At 45.2% G+C, this 27,789-nt stretch overlaps 1 protein-coding gene across 4 annotated transcripts in view; it reads right to left on the bottom strand.

The window, feature by feature from the left end:
* tec (tec protein tyrosine kinase) overlaps positions 1–27,789 on the bottom strand; it is a 164,351-nt gene that overhangs the window by 123,045 nt on the left and 13,517 nt on the right. For 3 of the 4 annotated variants that reach the window (XM_067988091.1, XM_067988106.1, XM_067988097.1), the window contains exon 3: positions 1,962–2,066. The exons of the other annotated variant lie outside the window; for it this stretch is intronic. In XM_067988091.1, the coding sequence (XP_067844192.1) occupies positions 1,962–2,066 (105 nt within the window). The remainder of the gene's footprint in view (positions 1–1,961; positions 2,067–27,789) is intronic. 4 annotated transcript variants of the gene reach the window in all.

The following is a 27,789-nucleotide window of genomic DNA, read 5'->3' as shown; positions in this document are numbered from 1 at the left end:
AATGTTCATAAAATAGTAACCTCAATATCCACTGCAATAATTTGTTTTTTATGACACTATGAACAGCAGCACAGCCAGTGAAACCTGGGATTCTTTTGTGCAAATTTTTCAATTTTTCTTTTTCATCCATATATGATGGCACAATTAATTGGTTTTAAAGGAATATGAAAGACTGTGACAATACGTCCCATCTGATGTTAGAGAGAGTTAGCAGGTTAGCAGTCAACAACAGAGAGAGCAAGAGAGTAGTCAAACATGAACAAGTGCAACAGGACAATCAGACAGAATAGTAAGAAGTGGTGAGGTGGTAACTATTGGGGACATTTGCATCAATTCTGACTAAAAGGTGTAGCATCACCAAGGTGTGGCTTCAGGTAATTGGAAAAAACAGGTGCAACACAAGAATAAGTGGAGCTCTTTCTAAAAAAATAAAAACATCTTTAAACTAATTTAAATTCCTCTCGACATGTTTTCTTACCAGCATATATAGGGCCTGAAATGTAGTAGAAACATCCCAGGGTGCTTCACAAAAAGACAAAGGAAGGGACACTGAGCAGGAGTTAAAGGAAATGACTGAAAACATGATCAAAGAGGTAAGTTTGGAGAAACATAAAGGAAATGGAGTAAAGCAATGGTGGGGGGGGGGGGGGAGGAGAGGAGGAGAGGAGGAGGAAGAGATGAAGGGTGAGGGCAGGGAGATAATGGAGGTCTGTAAGGACAGAGGGTCATGGGTGAGCATGACACGATATGGTAGGAGTTTTGAGCAAGTTGGAGTTTATTTGGTGTGGAGTTGAGAATGTTGGAGAAATTAAGGATGAGGTTTCAGTGGGGGTTCGGAGGCGAGCGATGTTGGGAGGTGGAAATGGACAGTCTTGATGATTGTTAGGATAATGGGGGTTTGAAGCTCAGATCAGCATCAATCAGGACACCAAGATCGCACAGCATTGGTTCCAGCTTGAGCATGCAATTGGCAAGTCAGATAGAACTGTGGGTTGGGTGGAGTTTCTGGGGCCAAAGATATTTCAGCACACTCCCACTATAACCCCAGCAGTCGTGAACTAGAAGGGCAGTAAATTTGATTGTAACTGGGTACACCAGGTCTCGGCCTCAAGTCAGGGATTCCCCAGAGCCTTGTAAGAGGCGGAGGCTCCATCTGCTCAAAAAGACCAGTAGGGCTGGGGGCGTCAGCGAGGACTCCCACCCAGCCTCTCAGTGGCTGACTGGATCATTGGGAGCTTAATGCTGAGTGAAAACTGTTGCACCAGCCTGTATCAGTGGTTTTGGGGCCAATATAAGGATCCAGGCCTGGATCCCCAAAGATTCAGCATTTTTATTATATACGCACTTCGATCCCCTCATTAAGGGGGCACTTCACAGTTCTTCCCAGCAGGGTGGGGTTCAGAAGTTTATGATGCAAAGTTTGTCCCCTGCAAATGGACGCAATATCCACCCCCTCCATCACTGGTGCACTGTGGCAGCAGTATGTACGATCAACAGGATGCAATGCAGCAACTCATCAAGGTTTAATTCAGCAACACCTCTCTCCCCACTATGACTACCACCAAAAAGGACAAGAGCAGCAATGTTGTGGCAACACAATCACCTCCAAGTCACATAACATCCTGACTTGGACATATGTCACTGTTCCTCCACGGGTTTGGGAAGCAGCACCACCTAGAAGGACAAGAACAACAGGTGCATGGGAACACCATCACCTCCAAGTCACACACCATCCTGACTTGGACATGTCACTGTCAGTGTCAAAATCCTGGCACTCCTGACTTAACAGCATTGTGGGAGCACCTTCACCACACTGACTGCAACAGTTTAAGAAAGCTCACATCAATGGCAATTAGGACTGGACAATAAATGCAGCCTTGCTAGTATCAACCACAAGCAGAGAACAAAAAAATGTATACATCACAAGTCAGAATAAAATGAATAATCATGATTTGACCTACCTGAAAAGGATACTTGTTCTGACAAGGAATAGGACCACTGTCATGCTTCACTATTTCTGCACATTTGATTTTTTGTAGATCAATGGAACCCTTCTTGTGTTTTTTCTGGAGAAAGATTTTTTTAAAAATCTGTAAGTGCTACTAATAATACGTCAAGAATATTTTAATTAAAATATTTTAAATATTAATCTTCCTTATGGTTAATCTTCCTTATGGTTTGAATGCTGATGAAAACAATAATCCAGTACTGTACATAATCTCTTAGAAGGAGATCCATCCACAAGATAGCTTGACTTCAATGGAACTGAATATTGGGCCTATAACAGGTGGTCGGTCAATGCATGACCGTCAAAAATGAATTTCTATCCCCATAAGTACAGTACGGTAGCATAGTGTTACTGGACTAGTAATCCAGAGGCCTGGACTAATAATCTGGCGTCATGAGTTCAAATCCCGCCACGGCAGGTGGCAAATTTAAATTCAATTCAATTAATTAAATAAAATCTGGAATTAAAATACTAGTATCAGTAATGGTGGCCATGAAACTATCGGATTGTCGTAAAAACCCATCTGGTTCACGAATATCCTTTAGGGAAGGAAACCTGTCGTCCTTACCCGGTCTGGCCTATATGTGACTCCAGACTCTCAGCAATGTGGTTGATTCTTAATTGCCCTCTGAAATGGCCTAGCAAGCCACTCAGTTGTAAAATCTTGCTTAAAAAATTCATCATAAGAATAAAACCGGACGGACCACCCGGCATCGGACCACAAGGCACCGGACACAACAAAGGCAAACCAAGCCCAGTCGAACCTGCAAAGTCCTCCTCACGAACAGCTGGGGACTTGTGCCAAAATTGGGAGAGCTGTCCCACAGACTAGTCAAGCAACAGCCTGACATAGCCATACTCACAGAATCATATCTTTCAGCCAACGTCCCAGAATCTTCAATCACCATCCCTGGGTATGTCCTGTCCCACCGGCAGGACAGACCCACCAGAGGTGGTGGTACAGTGATATATAGTCAGGAGAGAGTGGCCCTGGGAGTCCTCAACATTGACTCTGGACCCCATGAAATCTCAAGGCATCAGGTCAAACATGGGCAAGGAAACCTCCTGATGATTACCACCTACCTCCTCCATGTTGAACACCACTTGGAGGAAGCACTGAGGGTAGCAAGGGCACAGAATGTACTCTGGGTGGGGGACTTCAATGTCCATCAAGAGTGGCTCGGTAGCAACACTACTGACCGAGCTGGCCGAGTCCTGAAGGACATAGCTGCCAGACTGGGCCTGCGGCAGGCGGTGAGCGAACCAACACGAGGGGACGAGGGGAAAATTACTTGTACATGACAGTATTGGTAGGAGTGACCACTGCACAGTCCTCGTGGAGACGAAGTCCCGTCTTCGCACCGAGGACACCATCAAACGTGTTGAATGGCACTACCACCGTGCTAAATGGGATGGATTCAGAACAGATCCAGCAGCTCAAAACTGGGCATCCATGAGGCGCTGTGGGCCATCAGCAGCAGAATTGTATTCCAGCACAATCTGTAACCTCGTGGCCCGGCATATTCCTCACTCTACCATTACCAACAAGCCAGGGGATCAACCCTGGTTCAATGAGGAGTGTAGAAGAGCATGCCAGGAGCAGCACCGGGCCTACCTAAAAATGGGGTGCCAACCTGGCAAAGCTACAACTCAGGACTACATGCATGCTAAACAGCAGAAGCAACATGCGATAGACATAGCTAAGCGATTCCACAACCAACGGATCAGATCAAAGCTCTGCAGTCCTGCCACATCCAGTCATGAATGGTGGTGGACAATTAAACAACTAACGGGAGGTGGACGCTCTGCAAACATCCCCATCCTCAATGATGGCAGAGTCCAGCCCGTGCGTGCAAAAGACAAGGCTGAAGCATTTGCAACCATCTTCAGCCAGAAGTGCCGAGAGGATGATCCATCTCAGCCTCTTCCTAATAGCCCCACCATCACAGAAGCCAGTCTTCAGCCAATTCGATTCACTCCGCGTGATATCAAGAAACGGCTGAGTGCACTGGATACAGCAAAGGCTATGGGTCTTGACAACAACCCAGCTATAGTGCTGAAGATTTGTGCTCCAGAACTAGCCACGCCTCGAACCAAACTGTTCCAGTACAGCTACAACACTGGCGTCTATCCGACAATATGGAAAACTGCCCAAGTATGTCCTGTCCACAAAAAGCAGAACAAATCCAATCCGGCCAATTACCGCCCCATCAGTCTACTCTCAATCATCAGCGAAGTGATGGAAGGTGTCGTCGACAGTGCTATCAAGCGGCACTTACTCACTAATAACCTGCTCACCGATGCTCAGTTTGGGTTCCGCCAGGACCACTCTGGTCCAGACCTCATTACAGCCTTGGTCCAAACATGGACAAAAGAGCTGAATTCCAGAGGTGAGGTAAGAGTGACTGCCCTTGATATCATGGCAGCATTTGACCGAGTGTGGCATCAAGGAGCCCTATTAAAATTGAAGTCAATAGGAATCAGGGGGAAAACTCTCCAGTGGCTGGAGTCATACCTAGCACAAAGGAAGATGGTAGTGGTTGTTGGAGGCCAATCATCTCAGCCCCAGGACATTGCTGCAGGAGTTCCTCAGGGCAGTGTCCGAGGCCCAACCATCTTCAGCTGCTTCATCAATGACCTTGGCTCCATCATAAGGTCAGAAATGGGGATTTTCGCTGATGATTGCACAGTGTTCAGTTGCATTCGCAACCCCCCAGATAATGAAGCAGTCCGAGCCCGCATGCAGCAAGACCTGGACAACATCCAGGCTTGGGCTCGTAAGTGGCAAGTAACATTTGCGCCAGGCAATGACCATCACCAACAAGAGAGAGTCTAACCACCTCCTCTTGACATTCAACGCCCTCGCCAAATCCCCCACCATCAACATCCTGGGGGTCACCATTGACCAGAAACTTAACTGGACCAGCCATATAAATACTATGGCTCTAAGAGGTCAGAGGCTCGGTAATCTGCAGCGAGTGTCTCACCTCCTGACTCCCCAAAGCCTTACACCATCTACAAGGCACAAGTCAGGAGTGTGATGGAATACTTTCCACTTGCCTGGATGAGTGCAGCTCCAACAACACTCAAGAAGCTCGACACCATCCAGGACAAAGCAGCCCACTTGATTGGCACCCCATCCACCATGCTAAGCACTCACTCCCTTCACCACCGACGCACAGGATGCGCTGCAGCAACTCGCCAAGGCTTCTTCGACAGCACCTCCCAAACCCGCGACCTCTTCCACCGACATGGTAACAACACCACCTGCACGTTCCCCTCCAAGTCACACACCATCCAGACTTGCAAATATATCGCCATTACTTCATCGTTGCTGGGTCAAAATCCTGGAACTCCTTCCTAACAGCACTGTGGGAGAACCTTCACCACACGGACTGCAGCGGTTCAAGAAGGCGGCTCACCACCACCTTCTCAAGGGCAATTAGGGATGGGCAATAAACGCCGGCCTTGCCAGCGACGCCCACATCCCATGAACCAATTAAAAAAATCTATAACCTACAAGCTGCGGGTCAATATTACAAAATATCGTACACCCAACACTTCATAGCTCTACTTTTCAATAGCAGTCGATTTCAGGGCACCCCATCCTCCCACCCCGTGATTTCAGGCCACACCCCACCCCTGATGTCCGATTCCCCCAGATCTATGCACGGCCACAACCCCCTACATCTGACTGCCTCCCACTCCACCCCCGCCACGATGCCCGACGACCGCAATGTCACCAACCCCCTGATCTATCCACAGTCCCCCAATCAGATAACCGACCCCCCGATCTGTCCATGCCCCCAATCCGATGTCTCCGACCCTCCACCACATCCCCTCACCAAATGTCCGATCCATGATGTCTCCACCGCCCCCCCACCCGCCCACCAATCTATCCACACCCCAACCCCCAACATCCGTCCCCAACCCTCCCTGATGTCAGATTTTTCAAGCAACTACTCCCCAGCTTTCCCGCCCGATAGGCCTGTCAATCTGGCTGGCTGTCACATGGGAAACCATTTCCATTTTCAAGACTTCCTGCAGTTAAATTCTGCAGGATGTCTGGCAAGCCCATACCTCAGGGTTCCCGTTCGGAATTCCCCCCCCCCCAAAAGCCCCCCTCATTATCTTCACGACTCAAAGTCAAAATCCAAGCCTTGATGTTGCCCAAAGCAGTTCCCGGATTTTGTGGAATGGGGAGTTCTTTACCCAGCATCCATCACAGCAGAGAAACCACGCTAATCGTTGGGATAGAGCATTCAATCCCAGATATGGTGTGTTTTCTGTGCCACTGAGGATGCTGGGGAAAGAGATCGCCATTACACAAAAGCCATTTTTTTAACCCACAGTTGCCTTACACTAACCTGGGTGTCCCATTTTTCAACGGACTTGGTGCATTGAAGGCTATCCATAGTTCGTAATTTGCGAGTGCCCCTTGATTTAAGGTGCTGCTTGTATGTTTTACAATGTTAATTATTTGGGGCTGTCAATGAGTGTCCATTTTTTTTGCAGGTGTCTGTTCGTACAGCTTTCACTGTAGTTGATCAACTTTATAATTAGATCTTGATCAGCCACACAAAAATTGCCTCTTTACAGTCAAATGATCTTTTCTTATTACAAACCTTTTCATAACACTTATGGCTGCCACTGTAATTGTCTCTCCAGCCCTTGGTCTGCCACTCCTCTCTCACAGACTTCCAGTCGACTATGATCTTTCTCTTTGAAATGTTTAAAATGTTACGTAACTTTGCATCATTATCCTTACTTATAAGTTGTATTGCTGGAATAAAAGGTTCCAATTTCCATTCTAAAGATTATTCCTAGTATCTCATTGCCGATTGCCCTGGTATGCAAAGGTGGCAGCACATTCAACAATCATCAACATTAAGATTTAAATTTTTCCCTCAACAGCTGCAGAGACTTCCAAGAAAGCAGACAATTTGATCTTAATGCATGTACACCGCCAGAGTTCCTCCATTTGAAGTTACGATACATTCATTAGTCTCACATCTCAGGGCAATATAATTGGTTTACCTTGAGTGTGCCCCTTTGATCTTTTGGATCAGCTACTGATTGTGCTTTAAGTCAAACTCATTACATCTGAAGTATTTGATTCCTCTTCCATCACCCTTCAGTGACTTGCTTGACTACATCAAAATTGGTTCACAGGTACCAGGAGATCATCTGGTTTGAAGAATCGCCCATCAGTATGGGGTATCTCCCTCACCACCCACTGGTCAGCTCCCAAGCACTCGAGATGCTACAAAATAAATCAGCCATCTGACTCGGGGTCTTGGGCCCTTGGGTCAAGCAAACAAATCCACAATAGCTTGGAAATGTTTTCTTTTTATTCATTCATGGGATGTGGACATCGCTGACAAGGCCAGCATTTATTGCCCATCCCTAATTGCCGTTGAGAAGGTGGTGGTGAGCCGTCTTCTTAAACCGCTGCAGTCCGTGTGGTGACGGTTCTCCCACAGTGCTGTTAGGAAGGGAGTTCCAGGATTTTGACTCAGCGACGATGAAGAAACGGCGATATATTTCCAAGTTGGGATGGTGTGTGAATTAGAGTGGAACGTGCAGGTGGTGTTGTTCCCATGTGCCTGATGCTCTTGTCCTTCTAGGTGGTAGAGGTCGTGGGTTTGGGAGGTGCTGTCGAAGAAGCCTTGGCGAGTTGCTGCAGTGCATCCTGTGGACGGTACACACTGCAGCCACAGTGCGCCGGTAGTGAAGGGAGTGAATATTTAGGGTGGTGGATGGGGTGCCAATCAAGCAGGCTGCGTTGTCCTGGATGGTGTCGAGCTTCTTGAGTGTGGTTGGAGCTGCACTCAGGCAAGTGGAGAGTATTCCATCACACTCCTGACATGTGCCTTGTAGATGGTGGAAAGGCTTTAGGGAGTCAGGAGGTGAGTCACTCGCCACAGAATACCCAGCCTCTGACCTGCTCTTGTAGCCACAGTATTTATATGGCTGGTCCAGTTAAGTTTCTGGTCAATGGTGACCCCCAGGATGTTGATAGTGGGGGATTCGGTGATGGTAATGCCGTTGAATGTCAAGGGGAGGTGGTTAGACTCTCTCTTGTTGGAGATAGTCATTGCCTGGCACATGTCTGGCACGAATGTTACTTGCCACTTATCAGCCCAAGCCTGGATGTTGTCCAGGTCTTGCTGCATGCTGGCACGGACTGCTTCATTATCTGAGGGGTTGCAAATGGAACTGAACACTGTGCAATCATCAGCAAACATCCCCATTTCTGACTTTATGATGGAGGGAAGGTCATTGATGAAGCAGCTGAAGATGGTTGGGCCCAGGACACTTCCCTGAGGAACTCCTGCAGCAATGTCCTGGGGCTGAGATGATTGGCCTCCAACAACCACTACCATCTTCCTTTGTGCTAGGTATGACTCCAGCCACTGGAGAGGTCTCCCCCTGATTCCCATTGAATTCAATTTTAATAGGGCTCCTTGGTGCCACACTCGGTCCATTGGTGCCTTGATGTCAAGGGCAGTCACTCTCACCTCACCTCTGGAATTCAGCTCTTTTGTCCATGTTTGGACCAAGGCTGTAATGAGGTCTGGAGCAGAGTGATCCTGGCGGAATCCAAACTGAGCATCGGTGAGCAGGTTATTGGTGAGTAAGTGCCGCTTGGTAGCGTTGTCGACAACACCTTCCATCACTTTGCTGATGATTGAGAGTAGGCTGATTGGGCGGTAACTGGCTGGATTGGATTTGTCCTGCTTTTTGTGGACAGGACATAACTGCGCAATTTTCCATATTGTCGGGTAGATGCCAGTGCTGTAGCTGTACTGGAACAGTTTGGCTAGAGGCGCGGCTAGTTCTGGAGCACAAGTCTTCAGCACTACAGCCGGGATGCTGTTGGGGCCCATAGCCTTTGTTGTATCCAGTGCACTCAGCCGTTTCTTGATATCACACGGAGTGAATCGAATTGGCTGAAGACTGGCTTCTGTGATGGTGGGGATATTGGGAGGAGGCCGAGATGGATCATCCACTCGGCACTTCTGGCTGAAGATGGTTGCAAATGCTTCGGCCTTGTCTTTTGCACTCATCTGCTGGGCTCCGCCATCATTGAGGATGGGGCTGTTTACAGAGCCTCCTCCTCCCGTTAGTTGTTTAATTGTCCACCACCATTCACGACTCGATGTGGCAGGACTGCACAGCTTTGATCTGATCCGAATCACCTTCAGAAAGCAAATTCTTCACGTTAATTGACATATTTCTTTATAAGAAGTTAACCATAGTATCAATACATCATCCATTTGCGTAGCATTTCAAAATTCTGCCGGTATGCTTCCAGTGTCACATCGTAAGTAGCAATAGTCACTCATTTTACACCATCATAATCTGCACTGTCCATCAGATCCAAGTATGAAAACGTACTGAGTGCTCTTCCACTAAGTGACAGTATCAGCCTTTGTGCCCATGATTCTTTCCTCTACTTACGGTAATTTGCCAATAATTCAAAAGCCCTTCAGAAACTATCTGTGTCATCACCTTCTTCAAAATTTGGAATAGATTTCTACAATTATTCTGCACCAGTTATGGGCTGGATCAACCACTCACTGATCTTGTGGTTGATGACCTTATCTGCCAGTTCAACTGCATATTAGTGATGTCGCTTCTCTTCCTCCTCGTTCAGTGCTGCATCGTCTCTTCTTCACCCTCATACTCACGCCAATATTTCTTTTTCCTCACTCTTGTGCTAGCTCTTTTTCTTCCTCTTCACGTATGGGCTCCTGCTTTGTGGCCTCCAATTTAAGCACTGCTAACTGGCGCACAGTCCTTATCCAGCACCACCACGATTTCCAGTTGTTATAATTTGGGCCCTCTCCACTCTATTCTTTTACCACAGCAAATGACCATTGACAATACCGATTTGCTTACAGAAACGATCTGAAACTTGTGTTGTGAACAGGTGTAGCATGCCACAAGATTAACAATCACACTTTTTAAAACAGAGATGCTTCCCAGGTTGCCCATCATGCAATTCTGACCTCTTCTCTAGGTGGAAAAACACCACTCTTGATGGACCATATCATTCAGGCCAAAACTACAAGTTAAATTGATTTACAAGAATTAGGTTTAGGATTACACAAAAGCAAAAGAATATGCCAAGACACTAGTAGTATGAATGCAGGATGAACGTGGTTACAGGGACCCTGTCGGCCCCAAGATAATCCCAGGCCATACTGGCTGCACTCTCTAAGCTACAGATACAAGCTACCCCAGAGCTATTTTTGGCTGAAATCTGTTTTCAATTAGTAGTATAAAGATCTAAGATTTCGTAGGAAAAAGTTTTAATATTACCAATTTAGCAGTAGTTGGACAGAGCTATGCTTTGATGACAGTGCACAGTGGATGGTACTCTCACGTAAAACAACCCTACCACTTTGAGCTCCCGGCGGCCTAAAATTCTTGTTTCATACACAAGTAACTATGATATGTAAATTTCTGCTCCTACAGGAACAGAATTTGAAAATAAACTTATTCAGATCTACAAATACACAAAACCGCAGAGCAATAAAATGCAAATTCTGTCTGTCAGTTTGCATTTTGTATGTTCTCAATTTGGCTACACTCAGGAAAAAGCACAAACTGTAATGTGTGAGGGAAAAATCCATAAGTGAATCAACATGTAACCAGTCACAAAGTTACAAATACCTAGCAATAGTTTTTCTACATGACCTTGCAGCCAGCCAGGGTGAACTGAGGAATGAGGAAAATAACTAACCGCAAAGTTGCTGCAGCAATTTCCCACAGGATAAATTTTCTCATTGAGCTGGGCAGTCAGGGAGACAAGCCAAGCAGACTGGATCATACTGCTAAGAACAAAGGAGATGAGTCTGTTGAGTAACTAAATAAATACCAGAAACTGAAACATCCCAAGCTTACTGCTGATATCAGGAAGTCAACAACGTAAGATTTAAAAGCAAAGCCTAAAAATAACAATTCACTAATTTTCCTGGAAGGATGGATATATCTTGGAGTACCTGAACATCTTAGTACAGATTGTCCCCTTTAGGATTGAAAAAAAACTAGAAAAGATTGGATTTTTGTTTCTAATTACTGTACAAATCTAAACTACGCGATCAGGTGGCCAGATTTTGATCAATTTGCTGCTAGATTAAGTTGTTACACAGCATGAAGTCTTTACAACAACAAAATGAAATTTACAGGTAAATTTTCTGCTTTTACGCTGAAGGCAAACACTGGGAGCACATATTACAAAATTGCACACTCCCAGCCCATGATTTTCGATCCATTAATGTATGGAAAATCGTGGGCAGGGATGTGCAATGTCCGAATACGTGCCACGAACACTGAAGCAGTAAACTTCCCCTCAAACATATCAATACCAACATTTGGGATAATCAGGCAGCCAATTCCCACTGGCATCCACAATATGCAGCTGCAAGCCCTACAGGCCTGCAGGTGCAGCTTATTTTCCTGCCCCAACAGGCAGCGTTAGGCCCTGTCAGGAGGCAAGCCTGTGCCAGAGCTGTCCCATTGTCATTTAACTGCCACAGGACAGAAAATTCCAATGATCCTGGGACTGGACACCAGCTGCACACTTTGGATACACTGCTCAAGTCTATCACTGGCTCATAAGTGGCAAGTAACATTCGTGCCAGACAACTGCCAGGCAATGACCATCTCCAACAAGAGAGAGTCTAACCACCTTCCTTTGACATTCAATGGCATTACCATCACCGAATCCCCCACCATCAAAATCCTGGGGGTCACCATTGACCAGAAACTTAACTGGACCAGCCACATAAATACTGTGGCCACATGAGCAGGTCAGAGGTTGGGTTTTCTGCAGCGAGTGACTCACCTCCTGACTCCCCAAAGCCTTTCCATCATCTACAAGGCACAAGTCAGGAGTGTGATGGAATACTCTCCACTTGCTTGGATGAGTGCAGCTCCAACAACACTCAATAAGCTCGACACCATCAGGACAATGCAGCTCACTTAATTGGCACCCCATCCACCACCCTAAACATTCACTCCCTTCACCACCGGCGCACTGTGGCTGCAGTGTGTACCATCCACAGGATGCACTGCAGCAACTCGCCAAGGCTTCTTCAACAGCACCTCCCAAACCCGCGACCTCAACCACCTAGAAGGACAAGAGCAGCAGGCACATGGGAACAACACCACCTGCACGTTCCCCTCCAAGTCACACACCATCCCGGCTTGGAAACATATCGCCGTTCCTTCATCGTCGCTGGGTCAAAATCCTGGAACTCCCTTCCTAGCAGCACTGTGGGAGAACCTTCACCACACGGACTGCAGCGGTTCAAGAAGGTGGCTCACCACCACCTTCTCAAGGACAATTAGGGATGGGCAATAAATGCTGGCCTCGCCAGCGATGCCCACATCCCATGAACGAATAAAAAACAAGGCCCTGGGAAAAATCAACCCTCATAGTTCCACGTAAACTGCTTCCCTCCTATCCTAGCAGTTGCAACTGATTGTGTTTCTTCTCAAGATATTTGGTCATTTTGACCTCAAGATCATGCCACATATGTCTCCAAAGGGTTATTAGAATAATCCTATAGTATAGAAATTCGGGGGCCAATGTGGTCTTCACTGCCATGGCAGTGCCAATATAATATTTACAACAGACGACACATAAATCTACTGCTTTCCTACTCAGCCTAAGGCACTATGCCTCGGTGATAACCACGCAGTTCTGTCTCTTATTTAAGTATGCACTGTGCATGTGGTGGGGGAGCGGTGAATCTTTTTTTAAAAAATTCATTCATGGGATGTGAGCGTCGCTGGCGAGGCCGGCATTTATTGCCCATCCCTAATTGCCCTTGAGAAGGTGGTGGTGAGCCGCCGTCTTGAACCGCTGCAGTCCGTGTGGTGAAGGTTCTCCCACAGTGCTGTTAGGTCGGGAGTTCCGGGATTTTGACCCAGCGACGATGAAGGAACGGTGATATATTTCCAAGTCGGGATGGTGTGTGACTTGGAGGGGAACGTGCAGGTGGTCTGTTATGAAGGTTGACATATTTTATTAAACAGCACCTTTTCCTCAACACTGACAATGGGACTGCTGTCCCCGGGGTAAATGAGTGCAGAGTTAAGGGCGGAAGTTGTCAGCAAGGCCAAATATCGAAGCTCCGGCTTCAGCTGTAGTACTGTCAATGCCAAGAAACAGTTGTCTGTTCTTCTGGTGTTGTGGAATCTACTTTGATTACAGAAATAGGGTCGTAGTCATGTATGTACATATTTATCACATCACATTATTGGCACTGACACACTATTTAGGGCACATGTATTATGTGTTCAATTGGAAAACGTTAAATGAGCAATTTGTGTACTTTCTTTTACAGCCCAACACGATCAGTTGAAACTACTTTGTACTGATAATGTAATTAGCGAGATCATGCCAGTGAAAAGTGATTTTCTCTTTTGAATTTCTGCAGGTATTTCTCCACCCAATTATTGCGAGTAGATAACATGTTCTGGCCGCCCATGATGCTTGATAAATATCTACACGAGTAAGGAAGGCCACTTGTGAGCTATCAAGTCAGCTTCACTCGTAGAGATATTCATCATAAGTCAGAGTACATCTTTTTTATTTATAACATTTAAAGCAGATTCTCAGCTATAAAAAAAATGCAATTTACTGAGAAACTTATAGTACTGCTAGCATAAATGAATTAGTGATCCTCTTCAACAACAACTTGCATTTATATAGCCTTCAACGTAATAAAACGTCCCAAGGCTCTTCACAGGAGCGTTATCACACAAAATTTGACACCAAGTCACATAAGGAGATATTCGGACAGGAAAGAGGTAGGTTTTAAGGAGCGTCTTAAAGGAGAAGAGAGAGGTAGGGATGCAGAATGTTTTTAGGGAGAGAATTCCAGAGCTTAGGGCCTAGACAGCTGAAGGCACGGCCGCCAATGGTGGGGGTGAAGGAAATCGGGGATGCATGAGGCCAGAATTGGTGACATCAATTTGACATTAGAATGTCACACCTGTGTCAATAACACAAGTATTATTGAGAGTACTCTCACTATCTGTGTGCATCTGGATTGGTACAAACCAAAGAAAATTAAAAATAAATCATAGAAATATTAAAACATGTAGTCAAAAAGCTGCTGCATCTGTTTTAAAGAGTTTCAATTCAGCTACTAGCCCAAGGGTCAGCCACATAAAGCAGCTCCATGTATTCTTATTTTTAACAATAGCTTTGTGTTCATGATTTGATGCTTTTGAAGATTCATTTTTTTTTAAAATAGTTCCATTTCTAAATCGACTGACCATGAGTCCCAGCTACGTAATGAATCATGGTTATGGATGAAAGTAGCACAGATTCAAAGTTGCTGGAGCACAAGTTTGGCAAACTATCTCCCTCAGTAACACATTTACATAATTCAATTGCATAATGTGAACCGAGTGTCTTGTTTATCTCTACATGGAAATCCAAATTTGTTTTATGCCTAAAGGGGTAGGAATAGTTACCAATTAGTTATGATTAAATATGAACTGAGGCAAGTGCATATTTTTCATATAACAGTATGATACCACAGCCTGAAACTGCCCATAGCAAAAACTCCCCACAGCAAAATATGAGTAAAGAAGAAAAAGTTTCACAACAATATTTATTTTTTGCCAGGGATCTCTAGTATTAAAGCTCCTAGCTGACGGAATATGGAACACAAGTGAAGTGGTAGCAAGTAATCTATGTTAAAAGCAAAGACAGGACTTACTTGATGTTTCCAGTCACCATAAAAATCTGTACAGTACTCATGATTTGTCAGTGTGACATCAATACCATCAGTTTTTTTTTTAAAAGCTATGGTAACATATATGTGGGTATGCAGCTGCTTTTGATCGACTGCAATGTGTAACTAAGACTCATGTTTTGAGTGAGCATTCAGCTTTTCAATGGCCATTTACATGATTCACACGCCCCTTTAATGTTTTCAAATTTTTGGGACATCAAGTCATCGAACACTACCTTGCACATCTCTTCTACGCATGCACTAACATAATACAATGCATGAAGTTTGTTGGCTATGCTGTTTGATAAGCCATCTTCAGTAGGTTGTACATTTAGATTGCATTCATACACTGCCTTTCACGACCTCAGGACATTTGGATGCCCTGAGGTTGTGAGAAGACGCTATATAAACACAAGTTCTTTCTTTCTTTAGATGGTCTTTTTTTTTTAAATTAACCTACTCGAAAAAACAGCTACCTTTTTTTGTAGAAAATGTACTTTAAAAAGTGCCTCAAAATCACCCTAAAAAATAAAATTTACCATCAGAGATGATTTTCCACATGAACATTTTTAAAATTAAACCACTGCAAAAATTGCACTTGTGTGCTTGAGATTTTTTCTCCTTATGTAATGCATGGAATATTGGGTAAGTCATAACACTCCACTTCCATTGTAATTCATTTTCTTCCCTATGTCACACACAAGAATGTCAGGATTCAGTTTTTACAGAAAAACAAACTGAACTATGGAATGTGAATCAGAAACACCAAACAAGTCCTGAAATCCAGTGTAATGAAAATGAATTTAACTTATTCAGTGCCCTTGACGCAGTGGCCTTGGTCAAAGGCTTTTATTAAGGTTTATTTTTGAGTTGTACATTGTTTTTTGAGTTGTTAACTTTTCTGGGGCTGTATCAGCAATTTTGAAACTATAAGTCAGCTTTTCCAAGTTTTATAGGTTGGCATGAATTTATGTATCAATTGTTGATTAATGTTTTCCCATTAAAAAAATCTGAAAGATTTCTTAACTACCTCCCATTAGGCTTTGTTCTTTTGGAGGGAGGGAAGATGAAGAAAAAAAGATTCTGAAGGGTTAAATTACCTTAGTTGAGAATTTACAAAAATAATAAGAGCCACTGTGTTCATCTTTGTAGTTTCGATGGTAGATGTACGTGCTACAGATCTTGAAATAAGTTGTTGTTTTACAAGTTTACAGAACCAGTGAGCGCTCTCAAGGTTAATGGTGTAGCTGCAGCTGTAAATATCCCTCACATCTACAGAACTACAATGCACATTGTAGAAGGCAGACAAAGGACTCTACTGTCACATTTCAGAAATCCCTCTAATTGATGTTGTTAAAAACTTTAAAAGTCAGCACCAAATGTTGGAATTTATCTCTTGCTCCCAGTATCACTTAAAGAGCAAAAATTATAATACCAGTTTGTTTATGAAAGCAGTTTAATTTTCTTTACAATGTTATATCAGATTTCTTATTAACCACTGGATCAGTGAGTCTAATGTTAGATTAAGCATAGTCCTCCTCAGAGTGTAGTTCAACCTCCAAATACAAAGAGAAAACAAGCACCAGACAGTGTCTCTAAGAGGTTGATGTCACACAGCTTTGACAGTCATGTGGTTTTCCCCACCCCCATTCTTTTCATGTTATTTGTACAGGATATATCAAATTCTTTAAAGCAGAGATGGCAACAGCAGCATGACTGAGCTAATGCAATGAGGAAGTTTAACACATAAAAAGGGAAGTTCCTAATTTGTGCTTGGTCAAATAGTAACAGGGTTTTTTCCTTCCAATTTTCTCCCCTCCCCTCCCCTCTTAAAAGGTGAGTAACAACTACAAAAGGCAACCCTCCAGAGCCTCACCCAAGTATCCATTCTTCATGTGGTATTTTGGGCAGTGAATGTTAGTAGACTATTTTGGAATAGTATAAAGCGCGAGAGCGGAGACCTGGCCCAGTATAAAGAAACGGTTAGAGTTTTAGTGTTTGCTAAACAGTAAAATAGCCTTAAAGCCAAACGAGCAGTTTTAAATAACTTTAGCTAACATGGCAGGACAGCTGGGGCCTGTCGCATGCACATCCTGTACCATGTGGAAACTCCAGAACAGTGTGTCCTGGAAAGCCACATATGCAGGGAGTGCCGGCAACTGATCGAGCTCAGAGTTTCTGAGCTTGAGGGGCGGCTGGCATCTCACTACAGTGGATACGGGAAGCTGAGAGTTTTTGGTTAGCAGGAGGTGGTCACCCCACAGCTACAGAGGAGAGGGAGTGGGTGACCACCAAACAGACTAAGAGGAACAGGCAAGCAGTGCAGGAATCCCCTGGGTGTGCAGCACTCACAAATCGGAATACCAGCGAGGGTGATGACATCTCGGGCGAGTGCAGTCAGAAGCAAATCCATGGCACAGGATTTGCAGACTCAGCTGCATGGGGATGGGGGCACAAGGAAGTGTACAAATGCAGTTGTTATCGGAGATTCCATCGTCAGGGGGATAGGCAGGCGTTTCTGCAACTGCAGACAAGAGTCCCGAATGGTGTGTTACCTACCTGGTGACAGAGTACACATAGAAACATAGAAAATAGGAGCAAGAGTAGGCCATTCGGCCCTTTGGGCCTGCTCCACCATTCAAAATGATCATCGCTGATTGTCTAACTCAGTACCCTGTTCCCGCTTTTTCCCCATATCCCTTTAGCATTAAGAAATATATCTATCTCCTTCTTGAATACATGTAAGGAATCTTACAACACCAGGTTATAGTCCAACTGGGGTGGACAAATGTAAGGAATCTTACAACACCAACCAGTCCATCACCGGCATCTCCACATCATGGCTTCTTGAATACATCTAATGACTTGGCCTCCACTGCCTTCTGTGGTAGAGAATTCCACCCTCTGAGTGAAGACATTTCTCATCTTTGTTCTAAATGGCATACTCCGTATCCTGAGACTGTGACCCCTTGTTCTGGACTCCCCAGCCATCAGGAACATCCTCCCTGCATCTAGTCTGTCCAGTCCTGTTAGAATTTTATATGTTTCGATGAGATCACCTCTCATTCTTCTAAACTCTAGTGAATATAGGCCTCGTCGACCCAATCTCTCCTCATATGTCAGTCCTGCCATCCCAGGAATCAGTCTGCTAAACCTTCATTGCACTCCCTCCGTGGCAAGGACATCCTTCCTCAGATAAGGAGACCAAAACTGCACACAATACTCCAGATGTGGTCTCACCAAGGCCCTGTATAACTGCAGTAAGACATCCCTGCTCCTGTACTCAAATCCTCTTGTAATGAACGCCAACATACCATTCGCCTCCTAACTGCTTGCTGCGCCTGAACGCTCGCTTTCAGCTACTGGTGTACAAGGACACCCTGGTCTCGTTGCATCTCCCCTTTTCCCAATCTATCACCATTATTATCAGATAAAAATCTGCCTTTCTGTTTGTACAACCAAAGTGGATAACCTCACTTTTATCCATGTTATACTGCATCTGCCATGTTCTTGCCCACTCACCCAACTTGTCTAAATCACATTGGAGCCTCTTTGCATCCTCCTCACAGCTCACATTCCACCCCAGCTTTGTGTCGTCTGCAAATTTGGAAATGTTACATTTAGTTCCCTCATCCAAATCATTGATATATATTGTGAATAGCTGGGGCCCAAACACTGATCCCCACGGTATCCCACTAGTCACTGCCTGCCACCCGGAAAAAGACCCGTTTATTCCTACTCTCTGCTTCCTGTCTGTCAACCAATTCTCAATCCATGCCAGCATATTCCCCCCAATCCGATGTGCTTTAATTTTGCACACTAACCTCTTGTGTGGGACCTTATCAAAATCCAAGTACACCACATCCACTGGTTCTCCCCTATCTATTCTACTAGTTACATCCTCAAAAAAACTCCAGTAGATTTGTTAAGCATGATTTCCCTCCCATAAACCCATGCTGACTTTGTCCAATCCCATTAATGCCTTCCAAGTGTCCTGTTATCACATCTTTTATAATAGACTCTAGCATTTTCCCCACTACTGATGTTAGGCTAACTGGTCTGTAATTCCCTGTTTTTTCTCTCCCTCCTTTTTTAAATAGTGGGGTTACATTTGCCACCCTCCAGTCTGTAGGAACTGTTGAGTCTATAGAATTTTGGAAGATGATCACCAATGCATCCACTATTTCCAGGGTACTCTGGGATGTAGATTATCAGGTCCTGGGGATTTGTCAGCCTTTAGCCCCATTAATTTCCCTAGCACTATTTTTTTTATTAATACTGGTTTCCTTCAGTTCCTTCCTCTCACGAGACCCTTGGTTCCCTAACATTTCTGGGAGGTCATTTGTGTCCTCCTTTGTGAAGACAAAACCAAAGTATGTGTTTAATTGTTCTGCCAATTATTTGTTCCCTGTTTAAGGGTTATCACTGAACAGACATTCAGCAAGGGGATGAGAAACAGCCACAAGTCATATGTCATTGGTTCTAACATGAACCAAGTAGGAAAAGGGTTGAGGTCCTAAAGGCAGAGTTTCAGGAGCTAGGAAAAAGATTGAAGAACAGGACCTCTAAAGGTGGTAATCTCTGGATTACTCCCTGTGCCATATGTAAGTGAGTACAGAAACAGGAAGATAGTGCAGGTGAATGCATGGTTGAAGAAGTGGTGCAGGAGGAAGGGTTTCAGATTCCTGGGGCATTAGGACCAGTTCTGGGGCAGGAGGGACCTGTACAAGCCAGATGGGTTGCACCTGAACAGGGCTGGGACCAATGTCCCCACAGGGAGGTTAATTAGTGCTATGGAGGAGGATTTAAACTAAATTGGCAGAGGGAGGGGTACCAGGACGTGGCAGCAGAGAGAAGGGGCAAGTTGCATAGAAAACTAGGAGGGTCAAACAGCAACAGAATAAAGAATAGTGTAGTAAGAACAGGAATTAGATGGAGAAAAAGCGCAAAACAGACTAGCATGGTGTTGGAATGCCTGTGTGTTAATGCAAGGAGTGTTACAAATAAGATTGATGAGCTGCAGGCCCATGTTGCCACATGTGGTTATGATATAATGGCTATAACGGAGACATGGCTTAAAGATGGGCAGGAATGGGAACTAAACATCCCTGGGTACAGGAGGGATAAAAAAAGGAGCGGCGTGGCAGTATTGATCAAGGATAATATAACAGTTTTATGGAGGGACACTATACTCGAGGGTTCAAAGACTGAATCTATTTGGTTAGAGTTAAGAAACAGAAAAGGAGCTGTTACATTGCTGGGAGTTTACCATAGACTATCAAATAGTAAGAAGGAGCTGGAGGAGCACATTTCTAAGCAAATTTCAGAGAAACGTAAAAATAATAAAGCAGTAATAGTAGGGGACTTAAATTACCCTAATATAGACTGGGGGAAAAAGTGTAAAGGGCAAGGAGGGTGAAGAATTCCTAAAATGTGTACAGGAGAACTTTCTTAATCAGAATGTTTCTAGCCCAACAAGGAAGGAAGCAGTGCTGGTTCTAGTCCTGGGAAATTAAGCAGGGCAAGTGGAGTGTGTTTCAGTGGGAGAACATCTGGGTAATAGTGATCATAATATAATTAGGTTTAAAGTAGCGATGGAAAGGGACAAAGAAAAATTTGAAGTGAAAATAACCAACTGAAAGAGAGCCAATTTCAGTGAGAAGGGATCTAGCTCAGGTGGACTGGAAACAAAGATTGGCCAGGAAAACAGTAAATGAGCAATGGCAGGCCTTCGAGGCGGAGATAGTTCAGGTACAAACCAAGCATATTCACATAAGGAGGAAAGACGGGGCATCCAAAGCTAGAGCTCCCTGGATGTCAAAGGAAATAGAGGTTAAAATAAAACAGAAAAAGGAGGTTTATGACAAATGTCAGGTACAGAATATAGTAGAAAACCAGGTAGAATATAGAGTGTGCAGGGGAAATTGAAAAAGGATACAAGAAGGGCAAAGAGAGAATATGAGAAAAGATTAGCAGGTAACATAAAAGGGAACCCAAAAATCTTTTATAAACATATAAAAAGTAAAAGGATAGTTAAAGGAATGGTGGGGCCGATTAGGAACAAAAAGAGAAATCTTCTTGTGGAGGCAGACTGAGAGAAAAGGATTAAGTTAACGTCACAGTAGAGGAGGGAGAATAGAAATATTGGATAGGATAAAAATAGATAGAAAGGAGGTGCTAAATAGGTTGGCATCACTCAAAGTTAACAAGTCACCCGGTCCAGATGGGATACATCCTAGGTTGCTAAGGTTAAGTAAGGGTGAAGATAGCAGAAGCTCTGACCACAATTTTTCAATCCTCCTTGGATATGGGAGTGGTGCCAGAGGACGGGAGGATTGCAAATGTTATACCCCTTTTCAAAAAAGGGAAGGGGTATAAACCTGGTACTTACAGGCCAGTCAGTCTAACATCAGTGGTGGGAAAACTACTAGAGACCATTGTCAAAGACAAAATTAATTCTCACTTGGAGAAGCATGGGTTAATAAGGGACAGCCAGCACGATTTGTTAAAGGCAAATAGTCTCTGATTAACCCGATTGAGTTCTTAAAGGAGCAGAGAAGGTTGATAAAAGTAGTGCAGTAGATGTTGTATATATGGACTTTCAAAAGGCATTTGATAAAGTACTACATAACTGACTTATTCGGAAAATAAACGCACATGGAATTAAAGGGACGGTGGTAACTTTGATACAAAATTGGCTAAGGGATAGGAGACAGTAGTAGTGAACGGATGTTTTTCTGACTGGAGAGAAGTGTGCAGTGGGGTCCCCCAGGGGTCGGTGTTAGGACCATTGCTTTTCTTATTACATATAAATGCCATGGACATGAGTAAAGGGAGCACAATTTTGAAGTTTGCGGGTGATACAAAACTTGGCAACGTAGTAGTGAGCAGGATAGTAGCAGACCTCAGGAGGACATAGACAGACTGGTGAAATGGACGGACACATGGCCGATGCAATTTAACGTGGATACTTTGGGAGGACCACCATTGAGAGGCAGTATAATCTAAGCGGAACTATTTTGAGGGGGATGCAAGAGCAGAGGGACCTGGGGTTGCATATTCACAAATCTTTGAAGGTGGTGGGGCACGTTGATAAGGCAGTTAAGAAAGTGCATGGGATATTTGGCTTTGTATATAGGGGCACTGAATAAAAAACAAGGAAGTCATGCGAAACCTTTACAAATCACTGGTTAGCCCTCAGCTGGAGTATTCTGTACAATTCTGGGCATCACACTTTAGGAAGGATGTCAAGGCCGAGGAGAGGGTACAGAGGAAGTTTACCAGGATGATACCAGGGATGAGGGACTTCAGTAATGTGGAGAGATTGAAGAAGCTGGAATTGTTCTCCTTACAGCAGAGAAGGTTAAGGGGAGACCTAATAGAGGACTTAGAGGAAATAAGAAATTAGTTTGAGCAGTCTCAATCCAGCTTCTAGTTGACATGGTTGACAGCACAAAACCTGCACCCATTCATCACTCAGACAAACAAATGGCTGGTATGGTAAATAGAACAATGTCCTGCTGGTACAGTAGGGGGTTGCTCTTCTGAGGTTGAGCAATATTGTTGGTGCAGAATAGCAGAAAAGAAAACTTCTCACTTCAGCATCAAACACTTCCAGTTGTACGTGACCGAAGAGTACTTGGGAAATTTTTCTACATTAAAGGGCACAGTATAAAAGCACGTGGTTGCTGTTGATACTGACATTAGTTGTCTAAAACGGAAAGTGTTCCATTTCCTAGCATTCAGATACATCACCTGATGAGCACGGGGGGGAAAAAAAAGCAAGAATGAAGACAACACCCAAGCCAACCCAACAGTCTTCCTCAATGAAGAGAACAGACATGTTATGGTGTTTCGGGTCATAACCTGTCTTTTCTCTTTACAAATGCTGACTGATCTGACATGTATTTTCAACATTTTCTGTTTTTATTCTAAATTCCCAGCATTTGCAGTTCTTCCATTTTATTTAACAGTTGTTCTCATGCAAAGGCCCCACCCAGTCCCGGACACGTCAGCAAAACTTGATGGGATTGGTCCTCGAGCTCATGAAGCAGTACAAAAAAAGGATCTCAGGTACAGCTCATGGGAGCAAAGGATCTTTTGCTGCCTTGTTTGTCTGGAGAGTTTCCAGCTTCCAGGTCATTAATTCTACACTTTTTTTTGCCCTTACAGCCCTCAGTAAGCTTTCTCTACTTATTATAGGTTCCATTCTTCCTTCTTTATTCAGGATGGAGCAAGACTTGGAGAAGCAGCAGCAGCAGTAACAGCCTCAGTAACCACCACCACCAGCACCTGGGCCTCACAAGAGACAACAGGTGAGGGAGGCTGCAAATAGGAGGCCGCAAATAGGAGGCCATACCCAACATACAGGGTATATAGGCCAAGAGACACCATCTTGTACCTCACTGAGGAGCAGTGCAGAATCATAGAAAGTTATGGCGTAGAAGGCCATTTGGCCCATCGTGTCCGTGCTGGCTCAAAAAGAGCTATCCAGCATAATCCCACTTTCCAGCACTTGGTCTGTAGCCCTGTAGGTTACGGCACTTCAAGTGCACATCGAAGAACTTTTTTAATGAGTTGAGGGTTTCTGCCTCTACCACCCTTTTGGACAGTGAATTCCAGACCCTCACCACCCTCTGGATGAAAAAATTTCTCCTCGCTCCCCTCTAACCCTTCTACCAATTACTTTAAATCTATGCCCCCTGGTCACTGACCCCTATGCTAAGGGAAATCGGTCCTCCCTATCCACCCTATCTAGTCCCCTAATAATTTTATATACCTCAATTAAATCTCCCCTTAGCCTCCTTTGTTCCAAAGAAAACAATCCCAGCCTATCCAATCTTTTCTCATAACTAAAATTCTCCAGCCCTGGCAACAACCTCGTAAATCTCCTCTGTATCCTCTCTAGTACAATCACATCTTTCCTGTAATGCGGTGACCAGAACTGTACGCAGTACTCAAGTTGTGGCCTAACCAATGTTTTATACAGTTCCAGCATAACTTCCCTGCTCTCATATTCTATGCATCGGCTAATAAAGGAAAGTATCCAGTCCCCCTTTTTAACCACCTTATCTACCTGTCCTGCTACCTTCAGAGATCTGTGGACATGCACTCCAAGGTCCCTTTGTTCCTCTACACCTCTCCGTATCCTCCCATTTATTGTGTAGGGATCCAGAAGGAGGCTGTGCTTCTCTGGGAACGTTTTCGCAGGCCTCTAGCCTTCTGGAACTGGACCTGCAGGATCATGGGGGCATGCTCTGCCAGTAGCCCTCAAAGTCACCACAGTGCTGATTTTTTTCACCATTGGATCCTTTCAGGCGACTGCAGAGGACACCACCCGCATATCAAAATCTGCAGTTCTAATTCTGGCCTCTTGCGCATCCCCGATTTTAATCACTCCACCATTAGCGGCCGTGCCTTCAGCTGCCTAGGCCCTAAGCTCTGGAATTCCCTCCCTAAATCTCTCTGCCCCTCTACCTCTTAAGCTGCTCCTTAAAACCTACCTCATTGACCAAGCTTTTGATCACTTGTCTTAACATCTCAACGGAGCTCAGTGTCAAATTTTGTTTGATAACACTCCTTTGAAGCATCTTGAGACATTTTACTACGTTAAAGGCACTATATAAATGCAAGATGTTGCAGTTCGCAGTTGCATTAAGCAGGTCACCGACACTCTCTTTGCCAGAGCAGGAGCTGTACATCATCTTCCCCACTGACTTCAGCTGTTGACAGGACAGAGCTCAGGACTTTGCAGCAATGGCTGGCATCCCTCACATGCAAGCATCATTGACTGCACACATGCAGCAGTCCTCATTAGGTGAGGAAGACCAAAAGTAAGGCAAGCAAGAAGCAGAGAAAGGAGGGCCAGCTCAATGCCAGATGTCAGGGATTAGCTCGTAGCTCAGCAATTCTGCTGAGCTTCTCACACTCCTGCCGTGAAAACGTAGACAAGCCCCTCTGCCTAATAGCCCTTGTGACATCCTTCACCCTCCCTTCATCCTGCATTAAAGAACATTCAAACTGTTCCAGACAACTTCTATATCAATGACATTCTGACAATGAAGACTCAGGAGCTGCTATGAAATCACACTGAAGACTAATGTGTCAAATGTAATAAAGGTGATTAATTTAATTTCAAACATAATAAATGGTTTCCATTCATTTCTCATGCAAACGATCAACCCCTAGTGCACTTTTAAAAGATGATTTACTATTTCAACTACTCCTACAAGGTGCTCCCCTGGTGGCATCAACAGAGTTGGTGGACAGCTGTTGTTCTTCACGTGGGGACCGTTGAAATGTTTGTGGTTGGTGATTCTGGGTGCTGAAGCCTGTGAGGACCCAGCCACTGACTGTTGCAACTCAGCTGCTGCCGAGGCAGTCTGGCCCAGCTGATTTGCTGGCACCATGGCAGGTATTGATTGGGGGGGGGGGGGGGGGAGCAAAGGAGCAGAAGTGCTGACATCCTGAGAGAGTACTGCTCCCATCGCAATAATGCCACTCCCATGAGGTTGGAGCTCATCATTTCCACTAATCTTCGGGAAAGCAGACTGCAGAAGATGAGTGATCCCTTCAAAGCTCCTATTAATTGGATCCACCAATCTCTCCATTGTGGAGCCCCGAGTCTGCTGGGCAGCCATTTGAGCTTTCACCAAAGCTGGAAAGCATGTGATCGTGGACTCATGTTGTGAGGGCCCGGCTGCAGCATCCCTGGAGGTCAACGCGCTATCCAGGATAGACTGTGAAGTGGTGATGCCATGAGAGATGATACCACACAGGCTGGAAGCAGATTCCTCCACACACTCAGCTGTAATGCTGAAACTCCTTGGCACACCTTCCAATACCTCATCAACTGTTTGCATTAGGCCAGCAGTTTTCTGCTCATGGCTGGGCCCATGAAGTCCTCATCTCTGTCCTCCTTAGCTACAAATTCCAGCAAGCTGTCTCCTGGGATATCCCTATCTCCAGTATCTGCTGCTGCCCACTAGTGCTGGGCGTTGCACCATATGCAGACCCCTCTAGCTCACTACATATCCCACCTGGGGTGCCAATATCTGAGCTGATGCCTGGGAGGTAAGGAGTGAGTGACGGTGCATCCGTAGGGAGACTGTCCTCCTCCAAGGTGTCTTCTTCTGCAGGAGCCACTTACTGTTGATGAGAACTAATAAGAAAGAGGAAATGGACGAGAGTTAGGATAGAAGACAGAATCTGAACATCAGCAGGTAATGTTGAGAATGCAGGTTGAAATTTCTAAGCTTGCTGCATATTTGCTGAGTTGAACAAAGTGATACAAGTAATATGCAAATACCCTGCTTCGGTACATCGCCAGGCTCTTCCTCCTCGATACTTATGACTCTGCCTGAGCCAGTGATGTACAGAGCGTCTTACTCTGCCTGTGTGAGGTCTATAATGTTGGGGACTATAGTCCAACTGTCTTGGACCTCTCCCTGGCATTATGTGCGGTCTTCTCATGCAAAAGGGTGGGGGGTGGCGGGGAGGGAGTTAGTGAGTGGCTGTTGAGAAGGTGAGTAGAGGTTTGTAGGGCTTGTGCATATAGTGGATGTGGGAGGTGGAGAAGAAGCAAGATGGAATGAGGATGGGGAGTGATAAATGTAAAGGGAACTTTGTGTAATGTGTAGTGAGGAAGGAGTGGTGGGAGTAGTTGCTGGATGTACAAGTAGTATTATGTGTGAAGAGAATGGTGTTAGTGTGTGGTGCAGAGAGAGAAAAGGAAGAAGTGAGCGTGTTTAGAATAAAAGAGTGTTTTAGTGTCACCGTGTATGGTGAGTGATGTGGTAGAGGGTAAGGAATTGTAGAGAATGACGGGGAGGGGGGTCACAGGAGTGCTGTGAGGCGCAATGGAGAGGTGAAGAGCTGTACTCACCTTTGCTGCTGTGGTGAGGTCATTGAACCTCTTCCAGCACTGGAGACAGGTGCTATGGGTGATGTTGTTGCCACTCATCCTGTCCATTATCTCTGTCCAGGCCTGCTTCATCCAAGCGTTGGGGCACCGTTGCATATTTTGGGGAAGAGCTGCTCCCTCTTGACACTCACTTCCTCGACTAGGACCTCCAAGACGACATCAGAAAATCAGGCAACAGCCCTGCGACTCATCAATCTTGCCAAAAGTCTTCCAGAGTTGTTTGAACAGAAATGCAAGCAGGGGATGCAACTTCGCTTTAAGAGGTGTTTCCCCGCTTTAATTAGGCATCGAGAGTGTCGCCAGAAATTGAGCGGGTCACGTAGGTGGGTAATTCGGAGGGTAGCCCATTTTTTTTTTTTTAGTTCATTCATGGGACGTGGGCATCGCTGGCAAGGCCAGCATTTATTGCCCATCCCTAATTGCCCTCGAGAAGGTGGTGGTGAGCCGCCTTCTTGAACCACTGCAGTCCGTGTGGTGAAGGTTCTCCCACAGTGCTGTTAGGAAGGGAGTTCCAGGATTTTGACCCAGCGACAATGAAGGAACGGCGATATATTTCCAAGTCGGGATAGTGTGTGACTTGGAGGCGAACGTGCAGGTGGTGTTGTTCCCATGTACCTGCTGCCCTTGTCCTTCTAGGTGGTAGAGGTCGTGGGTTTAGGAGGTGCTGTCGAAGAAGCCTTGGCGAGTTGCTGCAGTGCATCCTGTGGATGGTACACACTGCAGCCACTGTGCACCGGTGGTGAAGGCAGTGAATGTTTAGGGTGGTGGATGGGGTGCCAATCAAGCGGGCTGCGTTGTCTTGGATGGCGTTGAGCTTCTTGAGTGTTGTTGGAGCTGCACTCATCCAAGCAAGTGGAGAGTATTCCATCACACTCCTGACTTGTGCCTTGTAGATGGGGGAAAGGCTTTGGGGAGTCAGGAGGTGAGTCACTCGCCGCAGAATACCCAGCCTCTGACCTGCTCTTGTAGCCACAGTATTTATGTGGCTGGTCCAGTTAAGTTTCTGGTCAATGGTGACCCCCAGGATGTTGATGGTGGGGGATTCGGCGATGGTAATGCCGTTGAATGTCAAGGGGAGGTGGTTAGATTCTCTA

The sequence above is a fragment of the Heptranchias perlo genome, chromosome 1 (assembly GCF_035084215.1).
Source record: "Heptranchias perlo isolate sHepPer1 chromosome 1, sHepPer1.hap1, whole genome shotgun sequence".
In the NCBI taxonomy this organism is placed as follows: domain Eukaryota; kingdom Metazoa; phylum Chordata; class Chondrichthyes; order Hexanchiformes; family Hexanchidae; genus Heptranchias; species Heptranchias perlo.
This window is presented reverse-complemented; position numbering and strand designations above follow the sequence as displayed.